This window comes from Balaenoptera acutorostrata, chromosome 14, assembly GCF_949987535.1.
Source record: "Balaenoptera acutorostrata chromosome 14, mBalAcu1.1, whole genome shotgun sequence".
Classification (NCBI taxonomy): Eukaryota; Metazoa; Chordata; class Mammalia; order Artiodactyla; family Balaenopteridae; genus Balaenoptera; species Balaenoptera acutorostrata.
The window spans coordinates 21,707,521-21,727,594 of NC_080077.1; the positions used below are offsets into that span (position 1 = coordinate 21,707,521).

At 40.2% G+C, this 20,074-nt stretch overlaps 1 protein-coding gene across 7 annotated transcripts in view; it reads right to left on the reverse strand.

Annotated features, from left to right (window-relative positions):
* The window catches only part of PHACTR2 (phosphatase and actin regulator 2), a 264,651-nt gene that overhangs the window by 120,598 nt on the left and 123,979 nt on the right, over positions 1-20,074 (reverse strand). The window contains exon 1 of one of the 7 annotated variants that reach the window (XM_057527668.1): positions 14,656-14,722. The exons of 5 other annotated variants lie outside the window; for them this stretch is intronic. Coding sequence is in view for 1 of the 2 variants with exons in the window: in XM_057527665.1 (XP_057383648.1) it covers positions 14,479-14,524 (46 nt within the window). In the remaining variant the exon portion in view is untranslated. Of the gene's footprint in view, positions 1-14,478; positions 14,723-20,074 lie in introns of those variants that run through there. One more of the 7 variants, XM_057527665.1, reaches the window with a different exon arrangement.

The window sequence follows — 20,074 nt, forward strand, 5'->3', positions numbered from 1 at the left end:
CCCCAACCAGGGATCAAACCTGCGTCCCCTGCATTGGAAGACGGATTCTCTACCAGTGGACCACCAGGGAAGTCCTTTGGACTACTAAGTCCTAAGTTCTTGGACTCTGAAACTGTGAGAAAATAAATTTTGGTTGCTTAAGCCACTCAGTCTGTGATAATTTGTTACGGTAGCCCTAGCAAACTAATAGAGACATTTATTATTGTCTGTAAAGCTATGTATTCATACATTGAAGGCAGTGAAAATGTCACACGGCTTTCAACCTCACCTCTACCTCTCCCCACCACAAAGAGGGGAAAAGAAAGCGTCTTTAAAGGCTTCTGCTCTGTTGACTTCACGATGGCTTCGTAAATTAAGACATCACCAGGGCTTCCCTGGTGGCGCAGTGGTTGAGAATCTGCCTGCTAATGCAGGGGACACGGGTTCGAGCCCTGGTCTGGGAAGATCCCACATGCCACGGAGCAGCTGGGCCCGTGAGCCACAACTACTGAGCCTGCGCGTCTGGAGCCTGTGCCCCGCAACGGGAGGGGCCGCGATAGTGAAAGGCCCGCGCACCGCGATGAAGAGCGGTCCCCGCACCGCGATGAAGAGTGGCCCCCACTTGCCGTAACCAGAGAAAGCCCTCGCACGAACCGAAGACCCAACACAGCCAAAAATAAATAAATAAAGTAGCTATTAAAAAAAAAAAAAAAAAAAAGACATCACCATTTGAAAAATGAGGTATAACGTGTTCTGACATTCTGTGGTTGGATGATTCAGGGGGGTCAGTTTTCTAAAAGTGCACAGTTCTAGATTCTTTTTAAAATCTCAAGATTGATTTTATCCTTTTCATGTTTTCTTTCAAAAAACTGGCAGCCGAGTACTTTCCAAGAGACAGAATACCAGTCGCACACATATGTGTACAATTCCATTTTAGAAGACTTTAGGAAAATGAAGCTCAGCTCAGCTGGGCCCGCAGTAACATTCGACGTGAGCTCCGTTAACTCATTCTGCCTTATTCCAACTTTCCATCCTCAGCCGGCTCCTCCACAGACAGCCCGGCAGGCCAGCACCAGTTAACGTTACAGATGTAGAGGAAATTTGAAAAACACAAAAATCCCTTTAAATAGATGGAACTGGCAACAGCAATCCTGAATTGTCCGTCAGGTTGCCCCTCTCAGTCCTATGAGGCTACCCAGCTGTTGTCAGAAACATTTTTATTCTAGAAGGAAGGTCCAAGGCCAGCTCAGCAGGCCTTCCTCAGAACACCTGAGGCAAACAATGGTGGCCTTCCTTGGAGAGGCTAAGAGACTCTTTAGGAAAAGCTTTTAAGAGATCCCAATTAAAACTTACTGGAATATACTTCACAGTGGGCAAGGTACTGCAAATAGGCCCACCACTGAAAGGAAAGACCCCTGAAGTACAGAGGCAAAAATAAAAAGCCACACGTTTCCAAAAAGGAACCTATGAAAAGAATTTTTAAGTAAATGATCGCTTGCTTTTGGAGTTCTCAGGATTTGCTGCCCACATTTGTGAACCAGAAAAGGGCTCGGCCTCCTTTTTAGAAATATGTTTTACTCAAATCTTTCTTAGAGGTCCTCCCACTCATTATTAAATACCTGTTTTCATCCAATGCCCTGTTCTTTGACTTTGGTTCCTCCTTAAGTAATCAGCACGCGGCTACCTCCGATGAAGCTCACAGGGGTCTTCCTGAAAAGGCAACAGAGTTGAAATTCTGTGCCTTAAACGGTAATTGCCCTGCTGAAACCTCTTTCCCTTCGAATGTTAACTACATTTAGCTCAAACCTGACTTCTGTGGGAAATGAATTATTTTGCAGCTTATAATATTAATAAAATGTACGTAAGAGCAAAATATTTTCTGGCAATGAGATTTTGCCAAAACTGTACTTGGCAATGGGAATATTTGCTCGTGAACAGGACATATTAATGACCAAATCCATCAAGGTGCTGGGTACAGAACATCAGTGTTTTTGAACTGGACATTCTGTAATTTCTACCTCTTGTCAAGAGAAGATACACAGCTGGGGATAACCCCAAAAAACAAAACAAAACAAAAAACAAAAAAAAAAGAGAGAGAGAAGACACATATTGTTGGGGAAGAGAAATTTTCATCTGAAGCCACCTTTTAAATACTGCTAATCTCTAGAGGAGGTTTCTCACCTCAAGAATCTTCTGTAACACTTGTTAAAAACCCAGATTCTGAGACCCCTCTCCAAAAGATTCTGATTTTTCTGGTCTAGAATATGGAGCCCTGAAATGAGTGTTTTTAGCAAGCACACTAGGTAATTCTCACAATTGGGCAAGTCCGTGAAATACTAACCTTCAATTTTAATACCCCAGATTTCCATCCAGACCAGTATCCCACAAGGATGACACACCCTTAAAATATCAGTAAGATGCACAAAATACAGGAAAAATACAGTTATTCTATACAGACCTTAAACATGAATCTTTTAAAAAATGGTAGCAGATTATTATCATAGTAATCATATTTTAATTAGTCTGTTCAGCTATAAAACTGTTGTTTTGGGTTTTTTTGGCCATGCCGCACGGCATGCAGGATCTTAGTTCCCAGACCAGGGATTGAACCCGTGCCCCCTGCAGTGGAAGCGCAGAGTTCTAACCACTGGACCACCAGGGAAGTCCCCAAAACTTTTAAACTTTCATAAAATGTTTTTAAACCATAACAACAAAAGCAGGTCAAAGTTGAGTTCTTGTGGGACACTCAACCAAGAAAGTCTTTTGAAATTAATTAAAAGCTATTTGCTAAACTTCTAAAAAACTAGTCTTCTACATAAAGGGAAAATGTTAATTGTGATGAATTATAAGTGACGGTACGTGTCTATGCATATACAGCAAGTTTGCTTTGCTACCTTATGACCCAACCAAGCCATCAACCAAGTAGGAAGCCAGAAAAAAAGGTCTCAAAAAAAAAAAAAAAATGCCCCATGAGCTTTTCTCAAGAAGCTATCTGCGTGCTCTGCCAAAATAAGGAAATAGATGCAGAAAAAAATCAGACATGGATCCAGCTATCTAAGATTCAACATAAGAGAGAAGTGGAAGGAATCCCTGGGATGATGTGAAGAGCGATCCCAGGGCAACAGCTGGGCAGCAGGCTTAGAGGAAATGACGTCCAAACTGGAATAGAGCAAAGACCTCAGGTAAATTTCTCAAAGAAGAACTTGAAAGAATAACAAAATTGTCTGGACATATTTGAGAAGAGATCTATGTAACTGGGGAAAGGTTTGGGGATGAGTATATAGGAACCTCAGCAAGCCGAAACACGAATAGGGAAAGCAAAAGCTATGCAGGAAGGAAAAAGGAAGCACGGTTTACCTCAAGGCTTAGCTGTCATCATCATCAGCTTTTACGTAGTTATAAGGAATACTGATCTAATCTAAGGTACAATAGAAAAATGTTGGGAAGATGAGAACATCGGAGGATGGGAAATGCGTGACTTCGCTGGGGGCAGGGGTGAGAAGGGGTGTGAAAGAGGAAGCTGTATCTTCAATTTCCATACTGTGAAGTCAGTAATAATGTGTCAAGCTGAATAACCAATAATTAGCAATATAAGCACACTATTTAGAGACTGGAGTAAATACTAAAGAATCAGTTTAAAAGGCTCTACATTTCTTGGATGCTCCTTAACTTTCTGATGAGTGCCTATCACTCTGCTAATATACAACCTGGCCAAACACAGCTATTCATTTATTCAGCAGTTTTTGTGTCAGGCATACATCTAGGAATAAGAAGACACATTGGGGAACAAGACAGATAAGTCCCTTGCTCCTGGAGCTTAGGTCCTAGCGAAGGGAGACAAGGAACAAATAAACAAACAAACAAACAAGATAATCTGAGTGATAAGTGCAATGACAGAGCAGAGAAGTGTGACTGAGGGGTGGGTAGGAGAGGTCCCTGTGAAGAGGATGATATGGGAGCTGAAGCAAGTGTAACTGAAAGTGGGGTCCAGCTGCACGCCACTCAACAGCCAGCAAAGAGGCCAGGTTGGTGGAAAGGAAAATTTGCTTTATTTTGGATGTCGGCAACTGTGTGCGGGGGGAGGGCAGACGCCTGTCCAAAGGCCGACTCCCCACCTCTGACAACCAAGGGGCAAGAGCTTTCATAGACGGAGGGAGGGAGCTCCATGCAGAACCTGCACAGTCAGCTCTGACCGTCATCTTGATATTGGTCATGCGGTGGTCTGATCAGTGTCATCTTGATTGCTTTAGGTACAGTTAATCTTCAGTTCCAGGGTCGGTTTGTTTCCATTTCTTTGAGGCCAGTTCTCAGAATTGTGGCAGCTTATGTCAGGGCTACAGTCTGGTCATCATGTAGTTAACTTCTTCCACCTGGCGGGGGTTTCAGTATCTATAACACAGCTCACAGGATACGGCTCAGAATATTATCTATAGCCCTTGAGAAGGAACTAAAGTCCTTGACTATGCTTAATGACTAAATTATTATTATTTGGTCTCCTTTGACTGTTTTCCTTTGCTTCTGCATTTTCTCACTTCTCTGATGAAACTGACTCTTTGGCTAAAGTTTTTCCACAGACAAAAGGCAGGCTGAGGACATGGTGGGCATAGACCACAGGGTCCTGCTCCGTTTCACAAGGAACCAGCTTTGGAAAGAGCCAGAGGGAGAGCGTCCCAGATTTCCTAGACTTACAGGGAGCAGCAACTGCCAAGGTCACGGGTAAGAGTGAGCCAGGCTCGTGTGATGACTGGAAATATGACTGAGGCTGTTGGGGGTGACGGTGAGGGGCAAAGTGGTGGAGATGAAGTCAGAGAGATGGGAGGAAATCAGGGATCACATAGAATCATGTATGGCCTTGAGGACAGCAAGGTGAAATCTGGATTTCATTCTAAATGCAATGGAAAGTCATAGGAAGGTTTTGCGTAAGGAAGTGACATGATTTATGTTTTTAAAAAATTACTTTAGCTGTTGTGTGGAAAATGAATTACAGAAGGCTGAGAACAGAAGCAGGACACCAGCTTGAACCTACTGCAGTGGTCCATGCATAGATGGCCAGGGCGTGTATGGTGGCAGGGGGGAGACAGAGAGAGACAGAGAGAGACAGAGACAGAGAGAGACAGAGAGAGAGAGACAGAAAGTGAATGGACTTCAGATTTATTTTGGAAGAAAAATGGGCAGGACATACTGATGGATCAATGTGAACAGGAAAGGGAAAAACCCAAGGGTGAATCCTAGATTTTTGGCTAGAATGAGTGAGTGGTTAGAGGTATCATCTGGTGAAATTCAGAAAGTCAAGGGAAGAACCGGTTTGGAGGGCAAAATCAAGGCTTCCGTTTAGACCTGCTACCTGTGAGATGCCCATTAAGGAGTCAAGCAGATCTGTGAAATAGGCAGTTGCCTATTTGAGCCTGGAGCACAAGGAGAGAGCAGAGTTGCAGATACAAACTTGGGCATCACCCTACTCGCAGTTCTCCAGGCACCCCCAGGTCAGGTGTTCATTTCACCCTGTTGAATTACCGCAGCTTACCTCTTGCTCCCTGCCTTCAGTCTCCCCCACGAAATCAGTACTGCAAGTAGCAGGCAGATTCACCCCTTTAAAGCAAAGCTCTAATCATCTCTCACTTGATAAAAAGCCTTCCGTGGTTCTCACCCCCGTGTCTTGTTCTCTTGCCTTTCAACCCTCTCCATCTCAGGGCCTGAATTCTTGTCCCCCTTCTGTACTGTTCGGCCTCCCTGATTTGTCCCCATGGTTCTCTGGGGTCCCTTCTCTTCCAGCCCCATTTCCACACATCTTCACTTAGTGTATCCTGGGCTCAGACCTTTGTGGGCAAGGCCTGTGCGTGATTTATCATTGAAACTTCCCCACAGCTTAGCCCAGGTACCTTACAGTTAATTACTTCAGTTCAGGAACTGTTTGTTAGATGACGGTGCCACTTGTTCTCCTTACTATCCCCTCACAAAATGAGCAGATTTAAAGGAATACACCAAAATTTTCCTAGTGTTAAGGGTTGCAATGTTATATTTGACAGAAGGTTTACGTGAATGAACACATCCAGTCCCTTGAAATGAAAATACAGGAGTAGTTTACAAATATAAATGATAATGGTTAGACCCAACTTTTTAAAGTAATGTTATCTGCCCATTCCCTTCTGGGAAACAAAAACTGTTGTTTTTGGTTTTGCTTCCCCTGCTTCAGATGGGGATGGGGGTGGAGCAACCAAGAAGTGTTTATTTTCCTAAGACTATTTCTATCTCCGCATCACTTTTACGTACGTTGAGTCTTCACTAAATATGAATCTTTATTCCCAAGCATAGAGACTCACAGTTAGCCAGTTACACTAAAGTGCCCAGAACAGGAAAACATGTTGGAACCTTTCCTCTATTCAAATTAAAGAGGCTTAATTAGAGGATCAACAATCCAGGTTTCTTATCTCCTTCCCTCCTGCATTAAGTAAGCAAAAGATGAAGTCTGACTCGCCCATTGGTTGTTATTTTTTCAAATGGCTGAGGATAAAATAAATTTAAGCTAAAAACATTTGGGATATTACTCACTGGCCAGACCAATGGACCAAAGAGAAGTAGTTGAGGTGCAAATTTTTGCTTATTTTCTTTCTCTCTAAGTGACTGACATTTGCATTATGATCAAACAGACTAAGAAAAAAAATTAAACCTAAAAAGCTATCTTAGGGCCTATATTTTTGCTTTCACCATTGAATTCCCAAAGAAAAAGAATAAAACTGGTTGAAAAACAGCAATTGAACCTAAAGCTGAGTCAGAGTCCATGACAGCTAGAGAAAAACTGATATGGTTGCAGGTCAGCTCATGGCTTTAATTCCAGTGGAGGTCCAGGTGGAAACTCTGGCCTTGATCATGTCCAAAGCAGAGGAAAGCCATGACTGTCACACTACCTTTTCATAAATGAATTTCCTCTCTCTTTCTCTGCTCATGTAGATTTTTCTTTATGTACATATTTTAAAAATAGAATCATATAACTTTAGAAAACTGCCATTTCATATTTTTATGCTGTTTATTATGAAAATCGCTTTTCAAAAATATTTTTACATCATTTTTAAATGGCCTGTTTTATTACATGACTATATCCTTACATGACTATATCCCAATTAATTCTCTTGTTGTTTGACTATTAGGTTATTTCCAATATTTTGGCTCTGATAAACATTGCTCTGGTGAGCAAATAATTACTATCTTAACAATATACTTCTAGAAGTGGAAATGCTGGGTCTGAGTATATGCACATTTTAAGATTTTTAATATATATTACCAAACTGCTCTCCTGATAGGTTGTACCAATTTAAACTACCACAAGACAATCATCTCCTGGAAATCATTCCTTTTAGTCTTTACTAAATTCATAGGTGATCAATGGCATACATTTTTTTTCATTGAATTGCTTAAATTTTATTCATTACACCAAATGGTCACTTGTATTTCTTCTTCCATTAAGTAATGTGGGCAAGTTAACTTAACTCTTGTGCTTCAGTTTTCCTCATCTGCAAAATGTGGATATTAATGGTAGTTACCCTATATGGATGTTGTGAGGATTAAAAAGTTAATTCAAGTAAAGCACTTAGAATAATTCCTGACCCATAGCGAGTTCACAATTATGGCCATTAGATATTTTGAAAAATTCCTGTTCATGTTCTTTACTCATTTTTCTATTTGAGTGTTTACCATTTCTTATTGATTTCTTTTTCTCACTGATTTTTAAGAGGTCTTACTACATTAAGATATTTAATCATTGTTTTCTATATGCAATGCAAATATTTTGTCAACTTTATGATTTCCTTTTTCAGTATGCTGATGATTTTTTTGCCATGCAGAAGTTTAAGGATTTAATATCATTAAATCATTCACTTTAAATCAGAAAAAATTACAGAGATTGAATAGTCAAATATGAGAAAAACAGCAAAGGAAAACACGTTTTTAATAATTCTAGTTTGTAAGAAAGAAACGGATAGATTTGACTCCAAAAAAGTTTAAAGTTTTTATATTAAAAAAAAAAACAAACAGAAGAGGTAAGAAAAACACACAAAAATATTCACAATATATGACAGACATGAGGCTAATCTCCTTAACATACAAATCTTTGAAAAAAGAAAACATAAAATAAGGAAAAGCTATAAATAGGCAATTCAGAGAAAAAGAAATACAAATGCCCGATTTCACTTATAATCAAAATGAGATATCACTTTTTACATATAGATTTACAAGGATTTTTAAAAATTAATTATGCCCAACAGTGTGGTCCTATACAGTTTTGCAGAGTGTTCATTGCACAAGAACAACTGGACGACAGGAGTGAGTTGGGACTGAATTCCTGCTACTCTACTGCCTGTTAAACCATATGCCTGCAGGGTTGCCTCACCCAGAGAGAGTGCTTTCTGTTTCTCACAAAGGGCCATATGCTTTAAGAGAGTATGCAGTGGTGGTGAGAGAGTGCAGAAAAAGGAAATCTCATCTAATGAGCAGATACACTGATACAGTCCTTAGAGATAATTCGGCAAAGTCTATCAAAATAAAACATACAAATCTTTTGACCCAGCAATTCCATCGCTAGGATTTTACTGGTACAGGTAGTGCGAGATGTTTAGATAAGGATGTTCATTTCAGCTTTGTTCATAATAGCACACACACAAAAGAACCCAGAAACAATATAAAAATACAAACAAAATATAAAAACACAATAGAGTTCTTTTAAAGGAAATTATGAGATAGCCACATATTATAATATTGTTTCTAGATTAAAAACATCAATATGAAATATTTTCTAGTTTACGTTATATGAAAAACTCAAACTCTGGAGCAGCAAGCATATTACGTCTTGCTTGTATTTTGATAAAGATACATACATGAATGAAGATTGTCTGTAATGAAAAAAAGTTGTTCATCCTGGGTTATAATTTAAAAGGAAGGGACTAGGCATCTGGGAGGGAATAAAATTCACTTTCATCCTGAACTGTCTTGTAAAGTTTGACTTTTGATCATATGCATGTTATTTTCATTAAGAAAAATGAACTATCCATTTTTGTTTTATGATTTCTTCTAATAATGGCTTTACAAGGAAATGGATAAATATCCTGGGCAGGGCAGAAATGAGGCCCTGACCAAAATATGGAAACCCAGAAACACAGATAGATATAGGTTCTATCATGGCCTAGGTGTGAACCTGCATACTATATTCACTTGTTCCCTTGTCTTCTAAAAATGAAAAGAGTGGCTTTGTCTGCTCTTTCAACTCAAGGGCTCATGCAAAACAGCCAAGAGCTGCTCTGTGGCACAGTGAATGTGGGGTGGGGCTGAAGACTGAAAAAAATAGTCACTAGATTCAAATACCACCCTACAGACAACAGAGCCAGCATAGCATGCAATTCTTGAAGTTAAAAAGAATGAAAATAATACAAAATTCTCATTCATATTATCATTAGCTTAAAGTAGTCAGACTGCATTGAGAATATTTGTTGACTCATTCATATACTCAACAAACTTTTTGTACCCAATCTGTCATGCCCAGTACTTGGCAATGAGAACACTAGAAGTCTCAACCCTTCGAAGGAATGAGGTCAGAGGGTACTGAAACCACCCTATTTGGGGACATACCTGTTTAGCCTGTGCTTAGAAATAATAAATCTAATCCTCAATAAAATACAAGGAAATCAAAACCAGCAACATATAAAAAGGATTATATATCATATCCAAGTAATCTTTATCGCAGGAATGCAAGGTTGGTTTAACATCTGAAATTAATGTAATATGCCATATTAATACAATGAAGGACAAAAACCATATGATCATCTCAACACGGGCAAAAAGAAAAAGTCTTGGACAAAATCTAACAGTTGCATGATAAAGATGCTCACAAACTAAGAATAGAAGGGAACTTTTTGATAAAGGGCATCTATGAAAAAACCACAGCTAACATGACATTTAATGCTGAAAGACTGATTGCTTTCCTCCTTAGATCAGGAACAAGACAAGAATGTTCACTCTTGCCTCTTCTCTTTAACATTATACTGTATAATAAGTGAGGGCAACTAGACAAGGAAAAGAAATAAAAGACATTCAGATGGAAAAGATGAAGTAAAAGTATCTGTTTGCACATGACCTTGTATATAAATCTTGTACAAAATGTGATCTTGTATACAGAAATGCCAAGGAATCCACTGAAAAATTATTAGGACTAAAAAAATGAGTTCACCAAATTTACAGGGTACAAGATCAATATATAAAAATCAATTTTCTATATCCTATACACTAGCAAGAAACATTCTGAAAATGAAATGAGTGCAATTTCATTTAAAATAGCATAAAAATGATAAAAATACTGATAAATGATAACTTTAACAAGACTTATACACTGAAAACTAAAAAATATTGCAGAAAAAAATCAAAGAAGATCTAAATAAATGGAAAGACATTGTACATTTCCATTCCTTGTCTTTATGGGTTGAAACACTTCATATTGTTAAGATCGCAATATTATTCAAATTGATCTACAAGTTCAACACAATCCCTATCAACATCTCAGCTGGATTTTTTGCAGACATTGACAAGCTGATTATAAAATTCATTTGAAAATGCAAGGGGACCAGAATAGCCAAAAGAATCTTGGAAAAGAACAATGTGAGAAGACTCACACTTTTCTATTTCAAAACTTAGTACAAAGCTACAGTAATCTTGACAGTGTAGCATCTTAGTAGACATATACGTCAATGGGATAGAATTGAGAGTTCAGAAATAAATTTGACATATATGGTCATCTGATTTTTGACAAGGGTACTGAGACAATTCAACAAGGAAAGAATCATCTTTTCGAAAAATGGTCCTGGACAATTGGATATCCACATGCAAAAGAATGAAATTGGAACCCTACGCCACACTACACATAAATATTTAAAATGTATCACAGACCTAAATGTAAGAGCTAAAATTATAAAACTCTTAGAAGGAAACATATGTGTAAATCTTGACAGTGGTTAGTCTATGGTTTCCTAGATAGGAGACCAAAAGTGCAAACTACAACAACAAAATAGATAAACTGAACACAATAAAAAATTTCAGTTGCAAATCATAGATAGTATCAAGAAAGTGAAAAGACAACTCTGAAAATGGGAGAAAGTATTTGCAAATCATATATCTGATAAGGGACTTGTATCCAGTATACAAAGAACTCTTATAACTCAATAATAGCAAGTCAAATCACCCAATTAAAATTAAGCAAAGGATCTGAATAGACATTTCTCCAAAGAAGATATACAAATGGCCAATAAGCACATGAAAAGATGCTCAATGTCATAAGTAATCAGGGAAATGCAAATCAAAACCACAATGAAATACAACTTCACACTTACTAGATTAGCCATAATCAAAAGACAGTAACAAGTGTTGAAGAGGATGTGGAGAAATTGGAACCTTCATATACTGCTGGAGGCAATGTAAAATGGTACAGCCGCTTTGGAAAACTGGCAGTTCCTTAAAATATAACATAACAAAGATAGAGTTACCATATGACCCAGCAATTCCACTCCTAGATATATACCCAAGAGAAATGAAAACATATGTTCACAAAAACTTTTACCTGAAGTTCATGGTAGCCCCGTTCAGAGAGTCAAGAGGTAAAAATAACCCAAATGTTCATCAACTGATGGATGGATAAATAAAATGTGGTATATTAATGCAGTGGAATATTATTTGGCAATAATAAGAAACAAAGTACTGATACATGCTACAACATGGATGACCCTTGAAAACATCATGCTAAGTGAAAGAAGCCAGTCACAAAAGGCGTGTTGTGTTGTATGATCCCACTTATATAAATTCTTCAGAATAAGCAAACCTACAGAAGCAGAAAGGGGATTAGTGGTTAATTAGGGCTAGGAGTCGGGGGTTGAAAGGGATGGGAACAGGGATCGACGGTTGCAGAACACAGTGAATATACTGAAAAACAACGAATTGTACACTTTCGATGGGTGAATTTTACGGTATGTTAATTATATGTCAATAAAGCTGTTTTGAAAAATAGAAATAATGACTCTAACTGCACGTTTTCAGAAATCATTATTACTTGGTCTTCTTAGAACCTAGATGCAGCCCTAAGCTGAAAGGCTCAAAAGAGCCTGAAATCAAGAAAGAAAAGCAAGCTAACTTGTGGCCTATAATGCTGATTTTTACAAAAGCCCAAATCGAGTAACAAGTATAAACTATCAGACTCTGTGCTATTGACTCCTTAGACTCAAACAGATTTTCCCCGTTAAGCATTTACGATGGGAATCCTCTTCGCCACTGTAATCCCTAGCAGCCATTCTAGACTTAAAACAACTAGTAGATGCCTGAGATCACACAGAACAAAGATCTTCACACCACTTGTGAAGCCAGTGGCAAACAGCTAACGAGGAGTGAACAAAATACTTGGAAGGGTAGAGGGTTTGACATTCTCAGACTCAGAGAAGAACACCAACATGAATATAAAACTTAAGATATGGCAACCAAATGTTCTGTTTTTGTTGTTTTTTCATTTTCATTTGGAATCTAATGGTAAAACTTGAGGGAAATGGAGTGATAGTAATACACTTAGAGGATATAAATGGATATCATGAGAAAACTGCTCCACTCTTAACATTAAAAAACTTCAGTCATAGCAACTATCATCCCTTAACCAACAAAACAAAACCAAAAAAACCCTCTACTCATGATGTCTGAATTGGTCACTCCAAGATATACAAACTTTTAATCAACTAAACGGAGGACCTGTAATTTAAGTATAACACCATTCCATGAGATATTTCTCTGAAATATCTTTTATGGTCAAGCATAACTTTTTGTTTAAATTACTTATAAATAAACTGCCCAATCTCTTGACATGATTAGTCATTGTATTAGGAATTACAGCAATCTGGGTATTTTCTGCTGTACTGGGTAAGAGTTAGGAAAGTAACATTTTAGGATTCTACTTTGCTTCTTAGGCATCATTTATGTAACATTCCTTGATTTTTACAAATGCAAAATTCACTTTTCTAATATTAACCCTAACAATACTTTGTGGCTAAAGAACTAAATTCATGGCAGTACTTTATACCTGTTGTACTGGAGTACTGATCTAACTCTATGCTTTGCCAGTGCCGAATTTTAAAAATATAACTCTTCCTTGAAATGAAAGAAGTCACACTGCTTTAAAGTAAGACAATGGAAAGTAAGCCTTAATTGCACAAAATAGTTTACTAAAATTAAGATCCTAATCAACACTCCCCCTCAAATTCCCAAAATGCTATCAACATGAAGTCTCTTCTGTTCAGCAGCGGCACTGTACAACCTTGTCAATAACAGTAAGGGAAAGTGTGATCTTTTTTGGATTCTGATTCCTCTCCTTTGCAGACGGTTGGTTCTCCTGAGGCATTAACATAAGCCGGAGCAAAGCTTATGATATTTCAGGGAGTGAAGCTCTACAATATAAACAAACCCATGCTGGGGGAGCCTGGAATGGTAGAATGCTATCTAGTTAGAGACATCCTGGAGCTGATTAAAACAACATCAACAACAACAAAAAAGAACCCTTCATCTCTGCACTGTCATTTCCTTTCAGCAAGATCCTGTTGATGTTTACACAATTTGAAAAGTGTATCAAATACCTCAAGGAATAACGTAAATGCCCCCTTTGAGGTTTTGTTTTTTAATTCTTGATGGAAAAACATATCAAAATAGTATCTTTTAAGTATGTTTCATTATCCAATCACAAGTATCGCCACCAAAAAGTTGTTTATCCTTACACTACTGGAGAAACGCCAGACGTACCTTCCTTCCTTTTTTTTTTTTTTTAAGAAAATGGAAAAAAGAAACTTAAAACAAGGCAGTATAGCTCAGAAACATTACACACGTTTCCATCAAACGATCTTTAGCCCTGAATAACCGGGTTCATGAAATGTTTCCCCAAATTTTATAGCTTGTGTCTAATAAACAAGTATCATTTGAAACAATTAAGCTTTTTTCTGGTAGTTATTAAGTATTCAGCGTTCTGCCAGGATAAAAGAAGGCAAACAGCACTTCTACTCCGAAACACAAACCATAAATCAGTTGACAAGCTTGAAAGAATTCAGTTCTAGTCTGTTCGGAAGCCAAGTGTAAATACAGAAAAACCTGTTGGCGAGTTTATCTTGCTCTTTAAGTTTCGCGTTTTTAAAACAAAGCAATACGCCAATGGCGTTTCTCGTAAATTTCAGGCTCAGAAGTGATTCAGAGAAACACGAAAGCGAGGCATCTCGGAGAGAAAATGGAGCCTGTGCCTTTAAGGTAAAATCGGCTGGATCCCAAAAGGCATTCCACTTTTCCACGACAAAGAGTTTGGGGGAGCGCTACCTCTCGGGTTTCTCGGAGGGACTTGGCGGGTTCGGGCAGAGCCCGGCTCGCCGAGGAGCCCTCGACCGCCCAGGCTGCCCCGAGCCAGCCCAGCGCCCGCGGGGCGGGAGCGCATCGCGTGCGCCCCGGACTCACCGCTGCTGGGCTGCGGGGACAGCGTGGAGACCGAGGTCTGGCCCATGTCTCGGGTCGCAGGGCCAGGTGGGGCGATCACGCGGCTCTTTTGGTCCTCGGATCATGGGTCCGCTCGCAGACAGATTCCCAAGCGTTCATTTCCCGGTCCGTGCGGAGCTGCCCGCCGGGTCCCCTCACCTTCTCCTCTTCGCGGGTCTCCCAGCCCGGCCGGCCGCAGCCGGCGCGGCGGATCCTGCCCAGCGGATGCCTGTCATTCCTCTATGCAGATTAGCTGGGGTCAAGGGTCACGGGGGAGGAGAGAGGGGGAGTGGGCGACGGGGGCGGTGGAATGAGGGGGGCGAGGAAGTGGGGAGGGGAGAGGCCCCGGCTGGTCCAGCCGCGCCTGCGGGGGCTGTGAGACCCGCGACCCCCCCAGGGTAGCAGAGAGTTCGGGTGACTCCCGTTTAACTTAAAAGGTTCCCTGTCAAATGATCCTTTAGGGCTGGAAGAAAAGGAATTAAAGTACTTAGTCACGGTACTTAATTTAAGAAAATTTGTTTCGTTAAAGCTAGTTCCTTCCTCACATTGTTTGCTGATATGTGTGCATTTTTTTTTTCTCCTTTTAAAAATTATCTTCGTTTTAACAAGTGGAATTTTAAAAAGCAGTATTAGTGGCCTCAATCAGGTTGAACAATAAATCTGAATGATGGATCTATGTGTGAGATCAACAAAGTATACACTTTGCTCTCTACCACCTAGACTCTGGGAAGTTCACCTCTCCTATATTCAGAAGAATTACTGTGAGACTGTCAAACTGCGTGGTAAGGTGTTTAAAATATACAAAAGGTGAAAACAACAGTAATTTATTTTAGAAGCTAACATTCCATAAAAGTTAAATTAAATCCTACTGTAATTAAATCTCAACCGCAAACTCCTTAAAAATATGAATACAAATAAATACTGTTGATGAGAAATCTAGATGCCATATCTATCTCCATCTATCTATCGATCAATCTATAGATAGATTGATAGATGGAGATAGATACGGCATTAGACTGGATGGTGGTTACATAAATGTGGTTCACTTTAAGAAAATTCATTGACTTGTATACTATGATTTGTGCATTTTTCTGAATGTATATGTTTCATTAAAGTTTTTTTTAAAGTGTATTTTTTTTGTTTTGGCCAGGCCGCTAGGCTTATGGGATCGAACCCAGGGCCCCGGCAGCGAGAGCACCGAGTCCTAACCACTGGCCGCCAGGGGATTCCCAAAAAAGAGTGTTTTTTAATTTTTAAATTTATTTTTATTGGAGTATAGTTGATTTACAATGTTGTGTTAGTTTCTGCTGTACAGCAAAGTGAATCAGTTATACATATGCATATATCCACTCTTTTTTAGATTCTTTTCCCATATAGGTCATTAGAGAGTATTGAGTAGAGTTTCCTGTGCTACACAGTAGGTCCCTATTTGTTATCTATTTTATATATAATAGTGTGTATATGTCAATCCCGATCTCCCAATTTATCCGTCCCCAACAGTGTATTTTTTAAAAAACTATATTTAGCTCACTTGCCACAGCTTTCACTTTTTAGGTTATCCTAGACATTCAACTCTGAACTATTAAAAATCTATATAGTATATAATCATTAGAGAAATGCAAATCAAAACGACAATAAGGTATAACCTCACACTGGTCAGAATGGCCATCATCAAAAAATCTACAAACAATAAGTGCTCGAGAGGGTGTGGAGAAAAGGGAACCCTCCTATACTGTTGATGGGAATGTAAATTGGTGCAGCCAGTAGGAGAACAGTATGGAGGTTCTTTAAAAAACTAAAAATAGAGCTACCATATGATCCTGCAATCCCAGTCCTGGGCATATATCCAGAGAAAACCATAATTCGAAAAGATACATGCACCCCAATATTCATTGCAGCACTATTTACAATAGCCAGGACATGGAAGCAACCTAAATGTCCATCAGTGGAGAAATGGATAAAGAAGATGTGGTACAGGGCTTCCCTGGTGGCGCAGTGGTTAAGAATCCGCCTGCCAATGCAGGGGACACGGGTTTGATCCCTGGTCCAGGAAGATCCCACATGCCGCGGAGCAACTAAGCCCATGCGCCACAACGACTGAGCCTGCGCTCTAGAGCCCGGGAGCCACAACTACTGAGCCTGCGTGCCACAACTACTGAAGCCTGTGCGCCTGGAGCCTGTGCTCCGCAACAAGAGAAGCCACCGCGGTGAGAAGCTCGTGCACCGCAACGAAGAGTAGCCCCGGGCTTCCCTGGTGGCGCAGTGGTTGAGAGTCTGCCTGCTAATGCAGGGGACACGGGTTCGAGCCCTGGTCTGGGAAGATCCCACATGCCGCGGAGCGGCTGGGCCCGTGAGCCTGGGCCCGTGAGCCACGGCTGCTGAGCCTGCGCGTCTGGAGCCTGTGCCCCGCGGCGGGAGGGGCCGCGATGGTGAGAGGCCCGCGCACCGCGATGAAGAGCGGTCCCCGCACCGCGATGAAGAGTGGCCCCCGCTTGCCGCAGCTGGAGAGAGCCCTCGCACGAACCGAAGACCCAACACAGCCAAAAATAAAAAAAAAAAAAAAAAAAAAAAGAGTAGCCCCTACTCATCACAACTAGAGAAAGCCCGGGCGCAGCAACGAAGACCCAATGCATCCAAAAATAAATAAATTAAATAAATAAATTTTTTTAAAAAGATGTGGTATATATATACTATGGAATATTTATACTCAGCCATAAAAAGAAACGAAATTGAGTTATTTGTAGTGAGGTGGGTGGACCTAGAGTCTGTCATACAGAGTGAAGAAAGTCAGAAAGAGAAAAACAAATACCGTATGCTAACACATACATATGGAATCTTAAAAAAAAAAAAAAGTTTCTGAAGAACCTAGGGGCAGGACAGGAATGAAGACGAAGATGTAGAGAATGGACTTGAGGACACGGGGAGGGGGAAGGGTAAGCTGGGACGAAGTGAGAGAGTGGCATGGACATATAGACACTACCAAACGTAAAATAGATAGCTAGTGGGAAGCAGCCACATAGCACAGGGAGATCAGCTCATGCTTTGTAACCACCTAGAGGGGTGGGATAGGGAGGGTGGGAGGGAGATGCAAGGGGGAGGAGATATGGGGACATATGTATACCTATAGCTGATTCACTTTGTTATAAAGCAGAAACTAACACACCATTGTAAAGCACTTATACTCCAATAAAGATGTTAAAAAAAAAAAAATCACATAGAGCCTTGCTTTGTTTTTTGAAAGACATTTGCTTGTCTGTTTCATCATTTAAGTTGCCCTCTTTTTTTCACTCCCAAATAGCCCACCCTCTACTGTGGGGAAAACTTTTTCCCTAGAAAAGTGTGATCAATTATCGACTTCCTTTTGCCTAATTCACTCTTAAGAAACACTGATTTTTTTTTTTTGAGTGGCTACAAAGACCTTATCAAATTATTTAAAATGTTGGTATCTATGTATTCACATGTATAAATAAAACAATTACATAGAATCTTCAGATCACTGTGGTGCTAATGTGGTATACACATGAGCCTGGCAGGGACTCAAATGAGACCAGGCTTGGAGGCATAGGGCTTTGGAAAACTGGACGTCCTTCTAAAGACCTGAGAGGAGTGGGGTGACGAGGAAATGGCCACTTCAGGGGTTTGGCTTAACCCCACAGCTCAGAGCTCCACCTCAAGCTCCTTTCCCATCTTCACGGGAAGGGAACCCATTTTCAGACTGTATCCCCCCTACATACAAGCCAAGTCCCTAAAATCTTGCTGTGGCAAACACACGCAGGAATCCACTGGACCAAGTCTTTATAAATATGTTTATATCAGAGAAAAGCAAGGCACTTTGGGAGCATTACGGCTCACTCTCCTACATACGTCATTCTAGACAGAAAGTAAAAATTGGTTAGTTTCTCAAGCAAGTTAAATGAGTAAAGTTAATACAATAACAAAATTGTTCCCTAGCCCTTCCTGAGGCACAGGTTGAGGCGCATCTCTAGGTGACACCTGGTCCCAGGTCATCTGGACCCCGGCAGAGCTCAAAAACTGATGCCACCAGGAAGCCTGACATCTCTGCTGAGCAAAAGCCCCTGGCCTTGGGGCACCGCCCCCTCCCCAGACCCTGAGGCCAGGTGAGGGGGGTTGCAGTGGGAGGCACGCGGAGAGCAGAGCTGGGACACGGTGGGAATGCTTAAGCAGGGTCACCAAAGCCACAGAGACCTCAGTCTATCCGAGCTGGTGCTGCAGAGCCCGAGGATCAGCTCCACAAAGAAACCCTGATATTTTGTAACAAAGCTGAGGATTAACCAAGATGTGAGTTCTAATTAGGACAATGAAATTAATCCTAACTAAATTTCCTTTTAAAGTGGAAAGCTGCTGTGTTTGGGAACACATTCCACCTGGGGGGTTCAGCAGTGAGAGTAAACAATTATAATGGCTCTTCTATTTCTTCCTTTAAATTGTCTTAAAACAACAACCACCAAAAAAAAAAAAAAGACCAGGTTGAGTGTTCTCTCAATCTAACCTGAGAGGAGGAAATTCTCACTCTTCTTTCCATTGATAGAGCCTAATGGATAAGGGAGGTCATTGATTAGAGGAAATATACCATAAATTTTGCACATCAGAATATGTAAATACAATGATTTTCTTTGAAATTAACAAAAGCTAAACCTTGACGTACAGTGTCATTTTTGGTATCAATACTTCTTTTCCTTGAGAAACAATAATATGTTTCTTTTTATTTCTTCTGCAAATTCATATTTCAAACATCAAAGGGGTACTCTATAGCTCTAGTCTTTCAGGATTTACTAAATCCATCTATGTATACCTTATTCAAAAACCTTTCATGATTTGCTAGTTAATATAATCTTAGCCTCATCTGGGATTCTTATAATCCCCCGATCAGGTTACACACTTTCCTCTGAAATTTTTCCAGTTCCATTACATTATCCTTGAAGCATGTCAACCAAAACTGCAGGAAGTGGGCATTAAAGTTCCATTATAAGGGTGGCACAGTTTATTCTGTTTCCAGTGCTTCCCATGAGGCTTGGTGTTTGAACAGCCTTTTTATCACAGCTAACAAATTACATTAATGAACATAGAGAAAGTCTACAGAAATCCCTAAATTCCATTTATAGGTCATAACATAAAGGTTAGAATTTATCATCTAACAAGAGTATGTTAAGATAATTTCCCCCCCAGGGGCTTCCCTGGTGGCACAGTGGTTAAGAATCCACCTGCCAATGCAGGGGACACGGGTTCGAGCCCTGGTCTTGGAAGGTCCCACATGCCGCGGAGCAACTAAGCCCATATGCCACAACTACTGAGCCCATGCGCCACAACTACTGAAGCCCATGCTCCTAGAGCCTGTGCTCCGCAACAAGAGAAGCCACCACAATGAGAAACATGCGCACCACAATGAAGAGTAGCCCCCGCTCGCCTCAACTAAAGAAAGCCTGCGCGCAGTGACGAAGACCCAGCACAGCCAAATATAAATAAAATAAATAAATTTATATAAAAAAAAAGATAACTTCCCCCCAAATTGCCCTTTTCTTGCCTCATTACAGCTCATCTGCTATTATTCAGCGAACTC